Source organism: Athene noctua, chromosome 27, assembly GCF_965140245.1.
Source record: "Athene noctua chromosome 27, bAthNoc1.hap1.1, whole genome shotgun sequence".
NCBI classification, from domain to species: Eukaryota; Metazoa; Chordata; class Aves; order Strigiformes; family Strigidae; genus Athene; species Athene noctua.
Genome location: NC_134063.1, coordinates 5,950,263 through 5,966,167, shown reverse-complemented (window position 1 = coordinate 5,966,167; position 15,905 = coordinate 5,950,263). Strand labels below are relative to the sequence as shown.

General features: G+C 44.3%; 1 protein-coding gene across 1 annotated transcript in view; it reads right to left on the bottom strand.

Moving 5' to 3' along the window:
• Positions 1 to 15,905, bottom strand: part of INSR (insulin receptor) — a 56,375-nt gene that overhangs the window by 22,483 nt on the left and 17,987 nt on the right. Inside the window, exons 3-4 of the mRNA XM_074927988.1 lie at positions 1,774 to 2,089; positions 75 to 220 (exon numbers count right to left, since the gene is read on the bottom strand). Of these exons, the coding sequence (XP_074784089.1) occupies positions 75 to 220; positions 1,774 to 2,089 (462 nt within the window). The remainder of the gene's footprint in view (positions 1 to 74; positions 221 to 1,773; positions 2,090 to 15,905) is intronic.

The following is a 15,905-nucleotide window of genomic DNA, read 5'->3' as shown; positions in this document are numbered from 1 at the left end:
GCCCCAGCTCACGGGTGGTGTCATATTCACTGAGCTAACATCCAGGGCTCTCTACCCCCTTACTCAGAACTTACTTCCTCCACGGATATTTATAACTAAGCTTCCATTAACCACTGTGCAGCCCCGGAGCTCCTGCGCCGACGTCACCGAATCGATCGTTTTCTCCTTCCCGTAGTCGCAGACCTTCGGGCAGGGCCCTGCGCAGGGGGTACAGTGCAAGCTGAAAAACAAGGGAGTCAGGAATGCAGATGTGAGGCTTTTGCAGAATGTCATCTGGGGGCGTCCCAGCAATTCTCAAAAGCAGAGTAATCAGTTCAAAGCGACGGTGTCCTGACAATATGTCACGGGATTCACTCGCACTGCGCAGCACATGGCTCTTAGGAACTCCAGATAACTGCTGATAGTTCTTTAATTTGTCATTTCCACGTTTTGAATGCTAATCACTCTGTCCCTCCCTAAATAACAGAAACCAAAATCAAGTGATTGTGACTATTTTGAATAGCCCATCCACCACGATGCTGCTCAGGGCTACACACACGAGGGGTTTTAAGATGAAGAAACTCAGGCTCAGTCTCCATCCCAAGATCGTTAACCAACCATGTAATTGATGAGCAGAGAGCTGGCTGTTCATCTGAGAATCCTCTGACTAAGGACCGTACAGAAAGTTGCTTTAAAAAAAGGCAAGCGAGCACATGCTTTGTGCTCTGGGGAAATACTTCTTAAACGGCAGCAAGATGATTGCTTGCCCTGGTCATAACACCACAAGAATGTGTTCCCAACTGGTTCGGAGAAAGAAATGCTCTTAGGAAAAGGAAGGACTAGTGCCGTGAGGTCCTACTGACAGCAGTCTGGAACAAGCATAGGAGAGAGGCGATGGCTGCTATTACACAAGCAGCATATCTGCTTTGGGGGCTGCTAGTTTATTCTTTTGAAAAGCAAAACAGGAAACGGAATAAAAAAAATCCTGTTAAGAGTGAATTCCCCGAAATTATTGTGGCAGGAGCAAATACATGCGAGCAGAAAGCTACCAATATTCATGGGAAATCTGACTCATCACAATATATAACGTAGGACAAACAACAAAGTTTTCAGCGATAAACAGCTCAGCAACATAAATTAATTCCTTTGTGAAAAAACCCCGGGAATAGACAGAATGGCTGTTCCCTGCTTTGATTCATGCTACACTTGTTTGTTACACCGTCCATTTACGTCTGGCACAGCCTGAACCTGCTCAACACAAGCAATTACAGGGATGAGGGACAGATATTCTGAGAACGATCCACTCAAAATACGCTGTGCTCTTTTCATTAGACACGACTTTTCCCTATTCTGCTTAATAGCAAGGCTTTCTAGTCTGAGCTCTGCTTTGGAGGGGAAGGGAAGCAGGGCTAGTAAAGCCTCTCCACTGCCCATCTCCCTCGTCCCACTCGATTACAGAAAGACCCTTCCAACTTGAGGATACTCCTCTTCCTTGTCCTCCCTCTCAGTCTCCCTTTCCCACTTTTTCCAAACTTGAGAGGAAACAAGAGAAGCCAAGGGAAGAATAAACTACTGGCACATGGTAGGTAGGCCCGTCTGCTTTTAACATCTTGAAATAGCAAGGTGTTAGTTTGCAAATCATATTAAAGTAGACCAGGTAATTATCACAGACACTCCAGTGCCGAAAACTTTTCTTGGTCTTGTCACAGAACACAAACCCTCTGTCCAAGCGAGAGAAAAGCACAGTACAAAAGCTACAAAATGGTTTCTTTACCTGCAGACACCAGTACTTACTTGCTGGAATTCATGATGTACCCCGACGGGCATTCATGAACACATTCGTTATTGTGGATAACGTGACACCCCGACTCCCTGGCATTTTTGCATTTGTTGTGCAGTTCCTGGCAGAAGCTGAAGGTCACACAACGCCACCCCTCAAAGCGATAGTAACCGGGGGGGCAGGTGTCCACACATTTGCCATCAAGGTAGAAGTTGCGGCAAGCCACACATTTTTCAGGGTTGTTTGGCTCCGTGCAGTCCCCAAGACATTCGCTGTGACAGCACTGACCGTCAGAGGTGCAGCCCTGGGATTTGCAGGCAGGTGGACAAACTGTGAAAAGAAAAGATAAAAGGCAACTGAGTACCACAGGACAAGCCGAAGTTGTATGATCATGAAAGGCTTACGAGCAATGAACTTCATCCTGCTTGGTCTGGCAACTTTCTTTTCAAAGAGGCATCTATGAAACGCTGACATCTGTCTCATCTCCACTTTTCTGTGTAAATTCCAAATTTTAATCAATGTTTTTGAAGGTTAGCATTCACCCTCACATTTCATTAATCCTCATCTTCAAAAAAGAGAAAAACAAGTTTTCCTCTTCTCTCGGTCCAGTACTACAAGGCTCCCAGGGAAGTTCTGGAGTCTCCAACATTATTTCTGAAGCCCAGAAGTACCGAGACTTCAGTAAGAGCTTCGCAGTCTGGGGTACACAGTTTCAGCCAGAAGATTCTAGTTTCTTAGCTTAAGAAACTAATTTTCCCACAATAACGCTGCGAATAACGCATGTCCAGCAACGTTTTTACAAAACCCTTCAGCTTTATCAGGATTTGCTTCCTATCTGTCTATCAACCTCTCACCAGCTTCCCTGGAGGAAGCTGCTGCCCTGGCACCCAACACAAGCTCTTCGGTGACTCTCCCAGCAAGTCCAAAAAGAAGGGCACCCACAAGTGTTATTCTTGAGGTTTTTATGGTTTACTTTTTAATTACCCATTACTTAGCGCCTCACAATACTTTTAATGAGCGGTTTGGGCTTTGAAATAGAAACCAAGCAGCAGCATAGCTCAGAGCAAAAGCCATGACTAACGCTGAGCAAGGAGCTGGAGAGGAGGCTGAGCAAACCCAGAGAAGGTCTGAAGGGGAGTCCTGCCCCTCAGCACCTCCACATCCAGCCTTCATGGTTCAAACGAGGCTGAACCAATCAAATCCAACTGCTTAATCCAGAACACGCCACAGAATTTCAAGTCAGAAAAGATATAAAAAGCTGAAATCACCACTAGAAGAGCAAGCACCAAAGCCAAGTACAGCTTTGATGCAGCCATTCAGACAGCAGGAGGAAGAACTGAGATGAGGGCTGGGGGGAAATGGGCCTGGATTTATCCACGCGGTGACAATACAACCTTTGGGTGGCAGCTGTGAATTGCCAAGACGTGGCTCAAGACATCACCTTCCTCTCACCAAACTCTGAGGGCACATCTGAACAGATTCTGCTGCCCTGCCCAAGCGCCCTCGGTGAAGGAAGGCAGAGGTAAGTCCTCCTGTGCTCTGTGCTGGCCAGGCCAAGGAACTTCACACCCGATCAACCTCATCTGCCTCCAAATCTCCCAAGCTTTCCATCCAACATTCAGTGTTGAAGCAGGAGGGGCTTTATTTGGGGAGATCCCAAACACACTGATGTCGAGAGGCTAAAATGTTATTTTTAATTTCTGGCTCACGTGCGTGAGCTGACCAACAGCGGAAAGTTCTCTAGTTTTAGTCAACTAAATGAGCAGCATGTAGGATCCACAGCATAGCGTGCTACCGATGTTTTGATGATCAAATCCCCAGCTGTGGCTAGGAAGAAAATCCCCCCTCGCCCCGCGCTGCCTTGTGTTGAAGGATTGAAGAATTAAGTGTGTTAAAGCGGTTAATGCCACTCTCGGAATAAGCAGCAGTAGCTGGGATGGTAAAGAAGAGCAACCTCGGGTTTGTTCCAGCCTGACAAATCCTTTGAAGAAATATTAAATGGATAATTCTATCACAAGGTCAATCTAATCTCAAATATCTTCACTGCTTCCTTGTCAGTCATTCACTGCGGGGTTTTTTTTTTTTTTTTGGTGCATCCCTCAAGATTCATCCGGTAACACAAGAGTGTATTTCAAATTCATTTTCTTTGATGCTGACCAACTTTTTGCCCTTTTCTAGCAACAGGTCTCATCTTGTGAACCTGTCACAAATAGTAACTGATGGAAACGCCAACAGCCCAATAGAAGCCACTTGCAGATGATACCTTGTATTAGACAAAATATAAAACGAGAAGCTTGTTTTAAAAGCGTGGTCATACGTTCTTTATGAGGCCACAGATGGAGCACAGACTAGCAACAGATGTCATGGGTGCAGTTTATTAGAAATACTGGCAAGAGAAAAACACAAGACTGAAAAATCCAGGATTTAGTCCAAAACACCACCAAGCTTACTAATTCCAGTCCAAAATATCAAGGTTTGTGGGGGGGAGGGAGGGGCGGGGAAGCGTGGGCTGTTTCTCACACACCTCCCCACGTTCCCAAGTGAGCGCTGACACACCGATGCCTTGCAAGGACTTTACACTGGCCAGCAGCAGCACCCCCTGCAGCACCCACCTCCCTGAAACGGGGGGAGCACCCAGCTGGGACGGAGCCGCCACGGCGAACGCGTGCAGGAAGGATTTCTGCAAGCTGGAGAGTGAGTGCTGGCACCACAAGTCACAGTGTTCACCACTGGTGCTTCCTGCAAAAAGGTATTTTCCTGGGGCTGTTTCGTGCTTAAGAACTACAAAGTTTAAAATATTCAAAAGACAACATTTGTTTCTCAAGGAGTCACTGGAGCAGACAGGTAATCTGAAAGAGTTTGCCCTCATGCAAAACACCCAGTGACACACGGCACCTATTTAACATTATACCACACTTTTTTTTTTTTTTTTAAAATTTGTTATGGAAACTAATCTTCAAAGTCCTAAGCTTATTTACATATTTTTAACTCAGCTGCAAATATTCACAGGGCAGAAACCGTTTCAGTTCTCAACTTTAAAGGCTTCTAGAAGATACAATTAAACTATTTTTAAACTGTTTTTAACGTTTCTCTTTTTCCTGCTCTACGAGCTTTTGATGTCTAAAAGAGCTTGAAGAAGGCAAAGCAGCCAAGGCAATATTTTTTTTTTTTTTCATTAAGCATTCAAGACCAGAAATTGTCAATTACTATTTTGTGCAAATCCTCATTACACAAGATCCTGAATAGATGCTGTCCTGACATTATCAAAGTATGCATGCTAGAAAACACCTGAAAATCACATAGAAACCTCTCCAACTTATCTTCACTCCCACTTCTTATAACTATTACTACAGTATCCAGGTTATGTGACTCCAGACGGGTCAGATGGGTTTTTTCTTTTTTTTTTTTTTTTTCTGCCACATTACGCTTTCACTGCAGGACAACACTGAATAGGTTTGTGCTGACCAAGTGCACCTCATTACCCCTTCGTCATGGAGGTTTGCAGACTCCAGTATTGTCACTGGCCCACGTAGATTTGCCTCTTCGCCATGAGATCAGACTTTTGGGAGCCGTGGCATGGTCAGGTACAAACCCAGGAGGCACAGGGTATGTTTAGACAAGCACCTGCACAGCCCCGGCCTCTGGGTAATGCTGAGGGACTTTTGGACAATGTGGTGCCTCCCTCTCAGCATAGGGAAAAGACTCAACTCTTTTCATTCCTCACAGAAGAGGAGAAAGTCAAAAGGGAACTTCCAAAATCCTAGTTAGAGACAAGGGAACAGATGTTTTGGGGTAGGGGGAGAAGCCACCACATCGTACCACAAAAGGTGCCGCAGGAAAAAGCGCTTCAGCCCCAGCACCAAAGCAAAGCGGCTCATCACAGCCACGAAACCTCTTCATCACGTCTTTAAGAATGGGACTTTTAAATTCCCTGTCCCAGAGATGACAAACAGCACAAACACTTAACTAATCCACCCTGGATGGGGGAGAAACAGAGCTGACACAGAGGTTCAAACCTGTAGTTCCAGGGGCAAATAAATATTTAACTAGCTAGCTAGAGTGGCTCCAAAGACTTAGGAAACAATGCATTTTACAAACCTTTCTGATTATAGATTCAAATTGACATTTCTTCATGCTGCTGAGGCCCAGCTGGGGGGGACAAAAGGCAGCAGAGTCAGCGCAAAGGAATTTCTACCTCTGTGGATCGCTCCCCGTCCTTTCACCACTTCCCTGTGCTTCAGGTGGAAACAAAACACACTGATACTGTAAACATACTCCTGAGCCAACAACAGGTAACCAGGAGATACATATTTAACAGGGAAGTCAATTAAACATTAAGCTGTTCAGCTAATAAACACAGTTTGTCTGAATATTGAAGTATTATTACAAACATTTGTGTTAGGTCTTGTTTCTTGCTTTCTGCTAACACAACAATAGCAGTGAATTGTCAGAAAGAAAGGGGGAAAAAAAAAAAAAAGATAAAAATCACTCAGAGTAAGTTTTGCTGTTCTTTTGGGATTCTCTGCCACTGGGTGGGTTTAAATAGCAATGTCCCGGGTGAGTTGAACTGAGGATTCAAACGTGTGGCTGTGAGGTACACAGCTGAGGAAGAAATTCTAAAGCACATGTATGAACTGATGCTGTGTATAAACTGTACAGGGACAGATGTTCCCACATGGTTTTGGGACCGATTTGTCATGAATCAACATGATCTTTCTACCGTGCAATAACAAGCCCCATCCATGTGACCGTGTGGGTCAGCAGAGGCAGCCCGGGCCACCACAGGTCCTCTCGGCCAGCCGGGGCCACCAGCAGTGTCCCATACAAGCCACTCCTCTTGGCCACCAGATGAGCCAACGACAAGAAGCAAACTCGCTTTGCACCCCCAGGTCCTTTTTCATGAATTACACAAGCTGTGTTTTGATTACAGACAAGGCAATTAGGAGGCTCCAGATCCAACGAAGTCCAGGACAGAAAACAACTGCGGCAGGAGAACCGCCCTCAACCTCAGCCAATGCATTTGCTGCCTGCGCAGGGAGGCATCCAACCGCTCCGCTATCTGCACAAGGCAAACACGCCTTAACCCCTTGCCAGCCACCCCAAATGGGGCTCCCCAAAGAGCCCTCTCCTCCCACAGCTTGCCCGGGAGGCCACGCCACTCTCTGCCCACGAGTTGCAAAACTCACCAGGCTAATGCAATTTAACCGGCTATTGCAGGGTTTTTCTCACGGCGAGTGTTTTAACTCATGAGGTGTATTTATATCCAGGAGAAAAATGTAGGAGGAAGCCAGTAGGAACCCGGCATTGACAGAGCTTAAAATGGCTTGTTTTGGCCGTGATCCGTATCGCTCGATGCCAGAGCTTAGGTTCGTGTAATGTTATATGATGTGCACACGCATAAAATTCAAAGTCAGGCTGCCACAGAAACACTATCAGAGAGCTCTGCATTTCCCTGTGTGGGTTTTTTTTTTTCCCCCTCCTACTGTAAATGGTTGCAATATCTGTCATATAAATTTATCCCTGAATAGTCCCGCACGCGCACACACACACACACACACTTATAATCATACTTGAGTTACAGTTGTAATTTAATTTCCTCACTGTATCGTCACGATAATGACCTCCGTAGAAATGGGTTCTTGCGGTTCTAAACAAAAACAAAACCAACAAGGGGAAAGAAAAAAAAAAAAAAAGGAAACCCAAGGACTAATCGCCCACGGCAGTAACTCCTCTGAGCGTGTGTTGCAAGCATGTGATCTTAATTTAGCACTACAGAGTTTGTGCTTGTTGCCTGAATTACTGCAAGTGCTGAGCGGCATCACTGCTGTTTGAAACCTGTATGAATCTCCCCTCCTTATAAACTTATGTATTAAATCACGTTATATGTACACAGCATTTTGTACTCGATCACTTTTCCTCAAGATTAACTCATTCTCTTCCTTTCAGGAAGACTCCAAATTCAGTAAGCTGTTAAGCAGCGTTTGTTACAGAGCTCTGTAACAAACTTTTCATCCCTAAAACAATTTTCTTTTTTTTTTTTTTTTTAAATGCATGATCATCTAGTTATTTTGAACATTTATTTGACCTGAACGTGTCAAGATGACACCTAATCAGAGTGCATTAATGTATCATAAGGTTGAAAAGAGCTATTAAAAATTACAGAAAAGTTTCCAGTGAAGACTAGGTATAAATCTAAAACTCCATAGCAGAGTGGGTTGGCAGAGGGTTGCTGCAAGAAAAACAGTGTGTTGCCAATCCCTCTGCACTGTGGCTTATGTCCTTCAATTATTTCTTCATGTCACCAAGACCAGAGAGACAGAAACATAAACCCTAAACCCCACCAGTGGCAGCTCTTGGTCTGCACAGGGCAAACTGCTCCCAGGGCGCAGTGACGGCAGGAACGTGCCTGGGAAGAACAAGGTTATAGAGGTCCACTGGCCTCTAAGAGCATGGTGACTTTTGATCGCCTTGGTGACTAACAACAGTAGCTCTCCCACACCTTCCTGAATCTACAAAATAAATGGAGAAACTAGAACAGAACAGAAAATAAGAGGTTAACATGCTTCTACAAAAAGACTGCCAGCAATGCCTGACACTGACTGTAGTTATCAAGCAAAATTCAGGAACTGTCACAAGACATTCAAGCAAACTTTATGTCACTTATTCACAGTGCTCAACTGCTCTAACAACATTTATCCCTCTCTCTTCCCCAACACTGAAGACATCCAAGGAACAACCCTCCCAAAACACATCAGCTCAAATGCTGTTATCCACACCCAGGATTTCAGTTCTTAGCACCAACTCGGGAAGGAGCAAATGCCAAATAAATTCAGGGGTTTACAATCGGCACTAAAATGAAAGTGTTATTTATAAAATAAGATAGTACAGTACATAATGCCATGACCCCACTGAACTGTGAGCTGGGAACATTAGGAGGTCCATATTTACACAGGAACAGATAAAATTAACTGCACGTGCCTCCCTTGCCATAGACAGTGAGTTCCAAAAACAACAAAACGTTACTAAAATGTAAAGGAAACTTCCTATTGACATTTCGCAGGACAACGTTACAACTCTTATCTCACCTATCAGCAAGGATAAGGAAAAACTTGTTTTGCCTCCCAACCCTTTCATAAGTTATGTGCTCATCTGGAGCTACAGGGAACGTCTCAAATATTCCAACCCAGGACTGGTGCCATTTGCAGACCCCGTGTGCTCAGCTGCCTCCCGTGAGGTGTCCCCCCAGCCAAGAACAGCCGTCACACCTAAAACCAACTGAGATGCTGGTAGCGTTGCTTGGACCTGCTAGGATCAGCAAACGAGGTGAGAAAAGATAAAAGGGTTTGGAGTTGTGTGCCACCTTGTCCAGTCCCGATAACGGAGGATACGGAGGTCTGTGAAAGGAGTTGTTCAATGGAGATAGAGGGAAAAGGTTGAGCTCTCTTTCTAATAGAGGAAAAGAGCTGATAAAGGGAGACCTCTCTAGAAATGCAGTCTCTTCCATGCCAACCTTCTGCTCTTTAGACTATGGAGTCATCTATTATCTTCTGCACTACAACTGATGGTGAAGTATTTCTCTGGAAAGAAATTTACTCATATGTGAATTATGCCAGGGAATACAGAAAACTTACTAAGAGGAACTCATAAACACACACGTACATAGGGATACACACACACACACTTTTATTTATAGAATATTTAAATAAGTCATCTTAATATGATGAAGCCTGGACGAAGTCATCAACCACAGTGGATCCCCAATGCCTTTGGTCACTCGCTCTTTATCTTTTTAAGAAGTTACAACCTTTGCAAATGAGATTCTCCAGCTACTACACGGAGGACACAGCACAGTGCCTGTGCCTGGCTGTAGAAAACTTCAGACTGGGTGGCTCACCTCTGTGGCTGGAGTTAGCCAGACAGCCCAAATATTGTCAATTATTTTCAGGGATAGGACTTCTTGGACTACAAATCTCAGCTATGAAAGACCCTCACCTTCTCCCACTGAGCTTCAGGACAGGCTCTCAATTCACAAATCATGTAACTACACTTTTCTGTTTCTCTCCCTTGAAGGTCTGCACTCCTCCTCTCCTCTGACACCCCAACTACTTACACAGAGAAGTGGATGCCTCCCATCTGAGTGTGCCTAATATCGCCCAGATAGAATAAAGATCAAAGAAACATTTTCCTTTCATGCATTTTAAGCAGTGCACATGGTGTTTACACGACGGCAGCAAGTCCCTTATGAACTGAACTTAAGAAAACAAAGCATCTCTCTCTGATGAGAGCTAGGGGATAAAGCTGGGGGGAAAAAAAAAAAAAACAACCCAAAAAACAACAAACCACCAAACCTCAAAACAATGTCTGTTTTCATTGTCCTAGTTCCTTTCAGTCAAGCTGATTCCCCGAGCAGGTAAAAACAACTTGCAGAAATCTGGCTAAACTGTTAGCAATCAAGCTCAAAATACCAAAACACGGAGTTTGATTTGAAAACACGGCAGCACTGTTAAAGGCAGAACAAGTGTCTCAAAGTGCACACAAGGAGAGTGAGGAGAAGCTGTAAATACTTTACCCTGTGTCTACAACACGGCTGTTGTGCCATTCTCTGGCAAGCAGAGCAAGCCTGCTCCTTGTACTTGGTGTTCAAAATGACATGGGAGCTCAGCGCAGCTAAGTGATCAGAAATAACCACCAACCTCTGCTTGCTTGCTTGTTTTTCTTTAGTATGCAAGCCCCAAAATTGACACTGCATCTTCAGGCAAAACCTGGAGTGCTCAGCCAGTTATCACTAAGTGTAACGCTCCGTGCAAACTGATACTAACTCCAGGCTTTGCTACTGTCAGGGCCTTTGATGGCTTGTAATTGAAGATTAAGAAGCCACCACACCTACTCCTACCCCTCAGGATTGGGAGGCCAGAAGCTTTGGAGCTTCAGCCCTTCTGACCGTAATTTGCTAAAGAGCCACTAAGTGAAATCTATCTCCCTGTAAAAAGGAGCAGAAATGATCAGTGTGCCTAACCTCCAGGGAACATGGAGATTTGTAAGGAGTAGTTAGAGTCAGCTGGACATCAGCCACCTCACATTGTACCTGATTCTGTACATCGGAACAGAGAATTTGTCATTTAGACCAAGACCAGAATTTTTAAAGTTAATTTGGGGAATTTTTCTGTAAAGCTTTGCACATAATTTTACCCACAGCTATGAGGGTGCTTTTTTTGTTCTTATGGTTTGTTAAATTTCAATCCTTATTACAACCTAAGGATTTGTTTTTATCATTCAACAGCTGACACACCCCCTGGGAGCCTCATGAAAGCTTCACGTTAATATTTAACTATATATTACTCTTTCTGATGTACAGCATCTCGCAAACATCCCTGTTCACTTTAACCTACTCCCGTCAAACCTGCGCGCTCCCATCACGAGACCCAAGAGAATCACAGTGAAGTGGTCCAGGCAGCTGCAGATGTCCTAAAAATAAGTGTAATTGCATGTGAAGCCTCTGTCCATGCTGTTATTTTGAATACAGGTCTCTGCTCTCTGAACCAGCAGGATGCGAACCACCTCCCTCTCAGCCGGGTGACCGGATCAGCACAGTGCTGGGGGCTTCTCATCACACCAGTTTATTTTTTAGTGATCGGCAGCATGGACTGACCAAAACAAATCAGCAGCTTAGTGCTGAATGAGAGAAGATGCTGCATCGGGACAAGCCAGAAGAGAAGTACAGGAATTGGTACCTGCCCTGCTGAGAAACGGAGTTACGCTCCATTTGGGGCATATGTGGGGCATACGGGGAAGTGCTTCAGTGTACGGTGATGGTTTAAGAACAAGGTCTATCTAATTTTTCCGAACACAGGTCTAAGACAAGCGATTACTTTTACCCACAAACCCTGTCCTGAAAACAAGGAGCGATACAATCAAAGCGTGAGGCGAAATGTATAACCTTTGCTTTCTGCAAAGATAAGAGAGGGGTAAGATTGCTTTCCTCAAGGCCACAGAGAGGGATGTTGTAGTAAACAAGGCATGAAAGAATGAAAGCTAAGCTGACACGTTCAGCTGTGTGGGGGGAAGGAAGATTCCATTTTAGCTACGTGGAAAAATGTGTAAAATGTAACCCGGACACACAAAATAAGTGCAAATCTAAAATCCAAATCCAAAAAGGACATACGGCTTAGAACAAACAGGAAAGTGGAGCTGTCCATAACCGAGAAAGGTAATGAAATGGGCGGAAGTATAAGATTAACCACAAGGAGATTAAGCTGATAACTAATGATCAACACAGAAATGTCAGACAGAGGTTAAGATTTTAATCTGGACAGATTTCATAGCATGAATCGTAAACACGGATACTGAAACTGAATTTGTGTTTGTGGGTGACGATACTGAAAAGAAGCAGAGGAACAAGGAACATAGTTTCTTCCAGATTTCCCCCACCTCTGCCTCACCCCCCAGAGAGAATGAGGAGAGCAAGGTAAAGTATCACCTGAAGGCCAGTTGTGCAAAGAAATACCTGGAGGGTTAATTTTCCTGTGGAGCAGAGCTAACTGGCTCTACTAAACAGATTTTCTTTTTTTTCCCTTAAGTTACCGGGATGCATAAACTGTTTTATGGTGCATGGGCATTTAGCACGCTGCCCAAATCCATGCTAGACACGGAACGGCTGGGGTGGGAATCTGACCCCAGTGCCAGTCTCCGTCCCACTGCAGCCACTCACGGGTAACGGGTTCTGCTCCGTGCCCAGAGAGCCTGACGGCCAGAGACAGCAGCAGAGGGAAGGCGACTCCAGGTCTCCAGCAGCTTCTCCAAGCAGGCAGCGCCCTTGGAAGGCGGTCAGCTGCCTGCTCCCCAGCACAACCCGAGGCTGGCAGGAGGAAACCTGGCAGGAATCACAACAGAGCAGCTACAGCCCACGCACGCAGCCAACGCACGGAAGGATTCACCAAGGGGCTAAGGCAGACATCCCTGTCACCAGATTTATTTCCCACGTAGATACATCCAAAACTAAATATCTTAAAGCATGTCTTCCAGTAATTTAATAGGTGTCATGGTTTTCCCTGAACCTATATATATATATTTTTTTTTTTTCCCCAAAGTATATTTGAACCATGGAAAGGAGAAATGTATGCAGTGTCTCATTACTAGGCATACTAGTATCAAATGCACAGATTATATACACTCACATAATACTCTCTCTTTGGCCTCATCAGCTCACGACCACTAATTTATAGACCCTCCCCTCTTTGCCCAAAGCTGTAAGTGTGCCCTCCACAGTTTATTTCTAGGTATAAGAATTTACTTAGCAGTACTGAAATAGATATTGTTTGCTTGCAGTCCCAGAGCCAAGCAGTTGAGACCTCTCTATGAAATGTATTTTTATTTACTACTCGCCTTCATCATCTTCAGCATACCAGCAATGCCCATTTTCAAGTAATTCAGTGTATAATAACACGTGAGCCTTGCACAAACTAACCAACTCAGCTCCAGTCAGATATATATCTGCTTAATGGCTTCTCATTACCAACGTACCGATCCCTATTGTTTTTGAACTATAGGATGTGTGTCATGCCACATCACTCCGCCTCTCTAATCAAAGTGCCACATGCGAAATGATAAAAATGACCAAAAAGCCACACGAATACAACCCTAAGGAAAAACAAATGGCTATAGATTAGTACAAACCCCATTAACTACATTGCACAAGCCACCCTTAGAGGCTATTAATCTAGTTCTCCTTGTAAATTATGCAAGAGAAAGTTGTAATCTGAAGGAATTTAATCCCAACCTAGTTGTACCATCCCAACAAGGACAGGCCAACAAGGGAACTGAATCTTCTGAAGTTACGCTGAACTCAGGGGAGATCTTGATTCTCAATCTTTCTTCCAAAACAGTTAATGGCTGTCAATTGTCAGAATTGTGAAAATTCTGTTGTATTCCATGCCTCTGCTGCGGTAAACTCTTAAAATAAAACCCACCCTCACTGAAATCACTTTGTTCAATAATAAGGAAGTACAGTAGTAGCAAAAGTCTCGTTATCCGCCCGTTAAACTACGCTCGGCCATCGAGAGAACCAGGATTTGCTTACAAAACACAAACTGTGCAGGCGTGCACCACGGCTGCTAAAAAGCTTCAGCTTTGTGGATGTTTATCAGCACAGGAGTCAAGATACGGTCTAATCACCAGTCGCCATCAGCATTGTCCATTTCAGAGCAATTAAGACTATTCAGAGCTGGTCTAACTGATCCCATGGCGTGAGCCCCAACACCTGCTGATCCCTAAATGGGGTAATTATTCTGTGTGTGTGGGAAATTTATAGATATAACCTTCCAATGGAGAGAGTCCTCTGGCAAAAAAAAGACTTTACACAAACTAGCGTTATCCAGAAAGAAAAAGAGATGGGACTCTCCTCTATGTGAAACCTGAAGCCGTATCAGTTTCTCCAGAGACAAAGAGTCTTTTTCTTAAGCAAATTATGGAGGTTTTGGATCTCAGCACAGAGCTGCCATTACTGAAAGCAATCTTCACCTGGAAGGGAGATGAAGTTTTCAAAATGCTGCCCAGTCCATTCACCTGTCCAAGGCCAGGTCAAATATTTTACCTAAGACATTTCTGACAGCTGTTTGCCTAAACCCATCTTAAAGTTAAGTTCTGCCTTGAGGCGCTTCCTGCGTTCACCATCTGAGGTTTACTGAAGCCCAGCTCGTCAGCAGGTCGCTCTGATCAGCTCCACGTTACAGACCACCACCGAGGCACAGAGGGGCAGAGAACCACCCACGAGGCCAACGGCAGGGCTGAGAAGAGATCAGTGGCATCCAAGCCCACGTCCAGCGTGTGATCCTCTGTAAAATACTGAGTAGGAAGCGAAACACTTGACAGTTTGTGGCTGAGTCCCACTCAGCCTCCTTTAGTATCAAAGCAAAGCTTGTATCTGAATCCCTGCCACTTCCAATTAGGCCTTGGGTGGATGGATGTATTACTGCTGTGGTTAGTCACTGGTAAATCTGAGCACCGAGAGACCTGAAGTGTGTTTGAAAAACACAATCTGGAGTTCTTTTTGTTATCACAGATTAGAGCATGTGGAAAAACAACATGCTCTTCCCCAGTGCTGATCAACAAGAACCGTCATGCAGCAACTCCTCCTCTCGCCAACAGAGCCATGCAAAACACGAGGACGTTTTTCTTATCACACCCACCAAATTCACCCACTATACAGGCTCAAGAAGAGAGTCTTTTATATTCCCCAGAACAAAAACTGATGCTTGATGCAGATATCTAGTTCTAATAGACTTGCAGACTAGTTTTGTGGACTAGAAACTCGATATCTAAGCACTGAAAGAGAAGCCAAACACTCCACAAATTATTTAAGCGGCGCTGGAGATAAGGTTACTGGAGTGTGGAAGAGAAGCCTATGGAAAAGGTAATCTACACACCACATTTCTTTTGCTCATTTAATAATTGTAGAAAGCTGCCGATGAGGTGAGAAGTTGTCTCAGATAAAGCACCAGTTTCCACATAAATGCTTTTTTCCCTACGTCTCCAGGTAAGAGTGCTACTGCACGTTACTGTTCCCCTTCTGCCAGAAACACAGAGCCTGCAGATTTCCCAAGCCTAAAATCCACGGAACTGAATGAAACAGAGAAACAGTTTATTGAGCTTTAAAGGCTTCGCTTCAAATACAGTTTTAAAACAAAAGCCTTATTCCTTTAAGCCGTGTTAAGGCTCCACTGGGCGAGACTTTCAGACAGTCAGACATCACACTGAGGAGCTCCATTTCCTCTCTGGCTTTTGGGAGCTTTTGAGGGGTACTTACAAGGGAAGTCTTGGACTCATTCATCCTGAACTGAAGCTGTGTAAACACATCCAGTGCAATCAGCCTTACTTCAGAAAGATGACATTCAGAAAAGACCGAAGACCAGAAAAAAAAAAAAAAAGCAAAAAAAAAAGCCCTATTTGTTTTATTAAATCATCGCTGCTACGTTTTCACCACCCATAAAATCTAATTGGTTTGTCTATGCAGCAAAGAAAAACATTTGCCTGCTACTCAAATTTTAATGAATATTTTCATTGCTCATGAAGTATTAAAAACCTTGCAGTGCTGTAATGCAACATAGATGCTTAATGAAGTTTAAAATGGTAACAGAAAAAAGCTTACTTA